Raw genomic sequence first — 7,023 nt, 5'->3', positions numbered from 1 at the left:
TGTGCCTACCAGTTCACATTCCTTGTCTTTAAAGTCTTGATAAAAGTACTGAAGGACCATGTGCTTCCTATTTTCATATGCAAATCACAGCAGGAAAGGGTGATTTTGACCCTCAGGCTTCTCAGGGACCCGGTAGGGTGGAGACTATTAGACAAACCCTGATAGCTGAAATAATTCAACTCAGTGATTTAGCAAAACATTTTTGCTGTGCCATGCACTGTTCTAAGCTTTCATTTTGTGGGAGCCTGATTGTAAGCACAGTCCTGTTATTGTCCACATTACATATGAAGAAACTGGCACAGAAAGGTAGAGTAACTTGCCCAAGAGATGAGCCTCATATGAGTATTCTCCATGCCTCTTACCTCTGAAGCAAGGCAGAGTGAATCCTTTCTCCCCTGTGCTCCCAGACTCACAACTCAGGCATGGACTTCATCATCTCATATTGTGATTAGAGATCCATGTCGGTCTCGTTGGCCAAACAGTGAGTTTCTGGAGGACCGGGACTGTGGTATATTGGTCATCTTTTTGCCTCGCCACTTAGCAGAGTAACTGGCTCACGGGAGCTTCCTGATAAGTGTCTACTGAATAACTGGATGAGGGAAGTCTCTTTCTAAAACTACCACTTCTGAGGAATTCCTCAGAGAAAGGGATGAAGACAGACCCATTCTACTGCCTCAGTTGCCTTTGTAACCTCTGGTGGAATGTAAATATTTAACAAGGACTTTCCTTGCATTACTGTTTGTAATAGTGAAAAAGGAAAAACCATTTACAGATCCATCTAATGTAACAGGAAAGTGATCTGCAAGTCATGGCACGTGCATGTACTGGAAAGTATGTCACTACTAAAAATGATGGTGGAGACCAGTGGCTGCACACAGATCAAATGTGGTGTCCTACCAAATTCGGATCGACGAGCACAATATTACTGTCCCCCAGAACACATACTTGTAGGAAGAGAACACTGAGCTGAGTGGATCACATGCCACAGTGGAGAAGGCATCTTGCTGTAAGAAAGAGATTAAAAACTTAGAATAAAGCCCAGAACATTTATGGGAATGTGTTCAACTTTGCTTTTTGAGGATGTAAGAATGCACAGTGGGGACAGTCAATAGCTCTACTCAAGTAACAACAGGGCTCTAAAGGGGGACCAAGCAAACAGTGGGATTATGGTGGATGTTTTGACAGCAAAAAGACATTGTTATACTTAATAGCTAGTCTCTTTTAATTTCTTCAAATATGCTGCTAAAAATTATAGGATTTTAAAGTGTGCTCCAAACACAGAGGATGCTGAAAATCACAGAGGATGTTGAAAGGTATAGAAAAATCTTTAATGACATGGAAAGACAGTTATACGTTAAATAAAAGAAGCCAACTGTAAAACAGCATGTATGATACAATCCTGTTTTTGTTACAGAGAGAATATGCAGGCATGGGAAAGGAACTGGAGGACATAGACCAAAACTGGGCTGTAAAAGTAGTTATCTTCGGAAGATGGGAGTGGGAGCAATTCTTTTTTTTTTTTTTCTTGCTCATTGGTATTTTTTCACTGCTATAAAAAAGATGTACTATTTTTGTACTGAGAAAATTTCATAGAAGTTACAGTTTTTAAAAAGTTACGGGGCATACTCACGCATGTGCATGTGTGCGCGCACACGCACACACACACACACACACCAAACAAAAGTGGAGTTAGACTTTTTAATCATTTTTTTTTTGTCAGCACCTACAAATGCTCTACCACCTCATTGTACTCATTAAGAATTTTATTGGGAGTAGGCAATCTCTGGGATTGTGGAACCTTCCGTGCAAAAACACACGGACTCCTTACAGGCAATCACCTGTTGGATTCTCTTGGGAGGCAGGCAGATGCCATGTAGCATCACTCTTCTCAGTAAGAGGGAGAAATTAGGCAGTGATTTGATGTTCGGTTCTTCCATTCTGCAAATGTTCTGCAAGAGCATGAGCAGGCCCAAAGAGCTGCAGCTGCTATTTGATGGTGGAGATGCCCTGCTCATTAAGGGCAACAAGTCAGAGCTCCCTAATAACCCCATCAGCCCATTATGGCAAGTCCTTCACAAATTGTCCTTCACTGCTGACAGAGCACAAAGGTGCCTGTGCATAACAGAATGGCAGGAATGCCCTGGGTAGTCATCAGACCCACTTCTAAAATGCCATCTAGTCGGATGCAGCCGAGCCCAGTTATACTCGCTCATCCATACATGTGGTGAAAACAAAAGCTCCACTCTCTGTTAGCAAACCCAGGGGGACGAATAGCGACCTAACAAGTCCAAGGTTCAAAATGACAAGCAGTTATTGAAGATGCCGTGGAAGAACAGTCTGTCACGGGGTGCAGTGATGGGGCCAAAAGTGTGAGGATTTTACAAGATAATGAATTAATGGCTGGACTACAAAATGGAAAATTAGAGCTGATAAGGCCAGTGGACCATCCTTCTGAACTGTTTGTTGAACAGTAAAATAAACGATTCTTTTTAGGAAAGGGAATATGGTTACTAGACATCTGAAAGGATGTAATTAACTCACGACTGTCACCATTTTGAGCACCCACTTTCTGTCCAACCTCAGCACTCTATATGCTTGCCCTCAGAATTTTTTTCCCTTTGAAAAATTCTGAGTTGTTACTATTAGGAAACAGATTCTATAATTATTCAGAAGGATGGATCACAGATTGGGAATGTTCACCTGTCTCTCTCTTGATTGGACCCACTGTAGCATTAATTAAGCCATATCACATTTTAAAGCTTAGCAAGAAACATGGTAATAGCACTTCCTCCTACAGTGCCCTCAGCTTTAGCCACTGTTCAACTTGGTCTGGGAACTGCATCCGTGTTCAGCCACAGCAGCGAATTAACAGCTACCATTTCCCAAGAGCTGATGATGGGCCAGGCACTAGATAAGCCCGTGGCAGATGTTATTCCTTTAATCATCACAAGAATCTTGGAGGTGGGGACAATCATCACCTCACTCTACAAATGAGGAAACTGAGGCTTAGAGAAGTGAAGTAACTTGTCTGAGGAGATGCTGCTAGCAGGAGGAGGGCAGCAAGCTTCTTCCAGAGCATGTGAGAGAGAGGATGGAGCAGGATGGGGCAGCTGGAAAGGGCACACAGGACCAGTGCTGCAAAGACACACGCTCACTCATCCGCCCCAGGCAAATCGCTTCATCTTGATACAGGACGGGGCTCACCTCTCTTACCCAACTAGTTCATAGGATTTTTGTGAGGTCCATATGAGATCACACGTGTGAAAAGCCTTGAAAACAGTAAAGCATTTGACAAATACCATGTGTTATTAGTAAAAAGTCAGAAAACTAAATCACAGTCCTTAGGAGCGCAACACTTCAACCAACAAGGCTTCAACAGAAAGACCACACTGCCCCCCAACCCCCAGTCCTTTAAATAAAGGGCGCGGGATTTTCTTAAGCAAATCTTTTAAAGATAAAGGGCTCAGGTATGCACGCTGGTACTTGAACTGGTTTTTGCAGGGAGCTTCAGTGTCTTAAATTTAATGCAGACACCCTGCCTGAGCGATTTATCTTGACTAGAGAAAGTAACCATTTCGCTGTTACTATTCTGTTCCAAAGAAATGACTACTGTAGTTTTACACCCTTAATCTATGCAACACAAGAATGAAAGAAAAAAAAACACAAGCAATACTTTCTCATGAGAGGGCCACATTATATACAGTAATTCAATTTTTATTATTAACATCATGATTAATAGCTAAGTCCACAGTTCAGTTCCCAGGCAACATAAAAGTGGATGTTTTATATATAGAACACCTGTATTTTTTGTTTACATCTTTATTGGCGTATAATTGCTTTACAATGGTGTGTTAGTTTCTGCTTTATAACCTGTATTTTTTTGAGCCACTAGGATCTACCAGTCTATTAAAAGGCAACCACACAATTAAAACCTGCACAATTTAAATAATGTAATCTCCGAAAAATGAGAAACAATGAATTGTCAAATCACCATGGGAGATCAACTGAGTAATCCCGCCTTTCAAGTAATGTCAAGTGGAAATCCTATTATCTCCTTTCATCTAAGAAATCACTAAAACAAACAAACCAGTCCCCCCAAATCTACCTGCACTGGGTGAGAGTCAGGATTCGGCACACGAGACTAGGGGATGGACTCCCCAGGTGCTGATGGGGCGCCATCATCCCAACATGTGCTGGAGCACCGAGGGGTCCACGTCCACGGCCTGGAGACCCCTGTGCAGGCTCTGGAAGGTGGCCTGCTTCCCGAAGCGCTGCCTCCAGCGAACCAAGGCCTCCACCATCTGGGACTGAACATTGTGGGGATGGTTGGCCTTACAGCGGTAGATGTCAATCTGGGACAGCCCCAGAGACAGCACCACGGGCTCCCACTCGGGGCCCAGCCTCTGGGCCAGCTGGTTGATCTGCTGGTCGGAAGGGGAGCTGTGGAGGATGTGTGGGGGGATTCCAGCCATCCGGTCATCTGGGGAGGAGAAAGACACGAGGCTGAAGAGAGCGAGCAAACACATCAGACAGGGGCAGAAATTAAAAACGTGGCGGAATGGCACACACTCCCAAATGGCAGGGGCCAACTTCTCCTAGTCTTCGTGGCGGCTACTCAGTACAAAGCCATACATAGGGGCTTAAGAAGTACCACCCAGCATCTTTGGAAATGTTTATGACAGAAAATTTGAAAACAAGAAAATAAAAATAACTTGAAATTCCATCAGAGAAACCCATTCATAATAATTTGATCTATTTCCTTTTTTAAAATATCTTCATTGGAATATAATTGATTTACAATGGTGTGTTATTTTCTGCTGTATAACAAAGTGAATCAGCTATATGTATACATATATCCCCATATCTCCTCCCTCTTGTGTCTCCCCATCCCACCCTCCCTATCTCACCCCTCTAGGTGGTCACACAGCACTGAGCTGGTCTCCCTGTGCTATGTGTCTGCTTCCCACTAGCTATCTATTTTACATTTGGTAGTGTATATGTGTCAGTGCTACTCTCTCACTTCTTCCCAGCTTCCCCTTCCCGCCCTGTGTCCTCAAGTCTGTTCTCTACATCTGTATTCCTGTCCTGCCACTAGGTTCATCAGTATTGTTTTTTTAGATTCCATATATGTGTGTTAGCATACAGTATTTGTTTTTCTCTTTCTGTCTTACTTTACTCTCTATGACTGACTCTAGGTCCATCCACCTCACTACAAATAACTCAGTTTTGTTTCTTTTTATGGCTGAATAGTATTCCATTGTATATATGTGCCACATCTTCTTTAAACATTCATCTGTAAATGGACACTTAGGTTGCTTCCATGTCCTGGCTATTGTAAATAGAGCGGCAATGAACATTGTGGTACATGACTCTTCTTGAATTATGGGTTTCACAGGGTATATGCCCAGTAGTGGGATTGCTGGGTCGTATGGTAATTCTATTTTTAGTTTTTTAAGGAACCTCCATACTGTTCTCCATAGTGGCTGTATCAATGTACATTCCCACCAACAGTGCAGAAGGGTTCCCTTTTCTCCACGCCCTCTCCAGCATTTATTATTTGTAGATTTTTTGATGATCACCATTCTGACTGGTGTGAGGTGATACCTCATTGTGGTTTTGATGTGCATTTCTCTAATGATTGGTGATGTTGAGCATCTTTTCATGTGTTTGTTGGCAATCTGTAAGTCTGCTTTGGAGAAATGTCTGTTAAGGTCTTCTGCCCATTTTTGGATTGGGTTTTTGTTTTTTTGATATTGTGCTGCATGAGGTGCTTGTATATTTTGGAGATTAATCCTTTGTCAGTTGCTTTGTTTGCAAATATTTTCTCCCATTCTGAGGGTTGTCTTTTGGTCTTGTTTATGGTTTCCTTTGCTGTGCAAAAGCTTTTAAGTTTCATTAGGTCCCTTTTGTTTATTTTTTATTTTATTTCCATTACTCTAGGAGGTGGGTCAAAAAGGATCTTGCTATGATTTATGTCATAGAGTGTTCTGCCTGTGTTTTCCTCTAAGAGTTTGATAGTGTCTGGCCTTAATTTAGGTCTTTGATCCATTTTCAGTTTATTTTTGTGTGTGGTGTTAGGGAGTGTTCTAATTTCATTCTTATACAGGTAGCTTTCCAGTTTTCCCATCTCCACTTATTGAAGAGGCTGTCTTTTCTCCATTGTATATTCTTGCATCCTTTGTCAAAGATAAGGTGACCATATGTGCATGGGTTTATCTCTGGGCTTTCTATCCTGCTCCATTGATCTGTATTTCTGTTTCTGTGCCAGTACCATACTGTCTTGATTACGGTAGCTTTGTAATATAGTCTGAAGTCAGGGAGCCTGATTCCTCCAGCTCCGTTTTTCTTTCTCAAGATTGCTTTGGCTGTTTGGGGTCTTTTGTGTTTCCATACAAATTGTGAAATGTTTTGTTCTAGTTCTGTGAAAAACACCATTGGTAATTTGATAGGGATTGCATTGAATCTGTAGATTGTTTTGGGTAGTATAGTCATTTTCACAATATTGATTCTTCCAATCCAAGAATATGGTATAACTCTCCATCTGTTTGCAGCCATAAAAGGGGTAATCGACAGTAACACAGTAATAGTAGGCAACTTTAACACCCCACTTACACCAATGGACAGACCATCCAAACAGAAAATAAACAAGGAAACACAAGCTTTAAATGACACATTAGACCAGATGGACTTAATTGATGTTTATAGGACAGTCCATCCAAAAACAGCAGACTACACTTTCTTCTCAAGTGCACACGGAACATTCTCCAGGGTAGATCACATCTTGGGTCCCTGATCTATTTCTTTTCAGTCTTTTATACCTAAAACATACATTTAGGATTACATTGCAGGTACTGCTTTGTAACATGCTTTTTTCACCTCCATCTCTTTTACTAGAGCGGTCAAGCCGAGGCTTCTGGGGGAATCTAAGGATGCCTGCAGGGTCCACCTCCCTCTGGCACTGGTCTGTGGGTGGAGGGGTGACACTCTCTCCTGCAGGAATGGCTAGTGCTACAGGGTAAGGGG

The 7,023-nt window shown here is 42.2% G+C and overlaps 1 protein-coding gene across 1 annotated transcript in view; it reads right to left on the bottom strand.

Moving 5' to 3' along the window:
• Positions 1–4,178: 4,178 nt before the first annotated feature.
• CRADD (CARD and death domain containing adaptor protein) overlaps positions 4,179–7,023 on the bottom strand; it is a 190,543-nt gene continuing 187,698 nt past the window's right edge. The window contains exon 2 of the mRNA XM_007468206.1: positions 4,179–4,480. Within this exon, the coding sequence (XP_007468268.1) occupies positions 4,179–4,480 (302 nt within the window). The remainder of the gene's footprint in view (positions 4,481–7,023) is intronic.

The sequence above is a fragment of the Lipotes vexillifer genome, unplaced genomic scaffold (genome assembly GCF_000442215.2).
Source record: "Lipotes vexillifer unplaced genomic scaffold, Lipotes_vexillifer_v1.1 scaffold180, whole genome shotgun sequence".
Classification (NCBI taxonomy): Eukaryota; Metazoa; Chordata; class Mammalia; order Artiodactyla; family Lipotidae; genus Lipotes; species Lipotes vexillifer.
The sequence above is the reverse complement of the archived record's forward strand: the minus strand, read 5'-3'. Positions and strand labels throughout refer to the sequence as shown.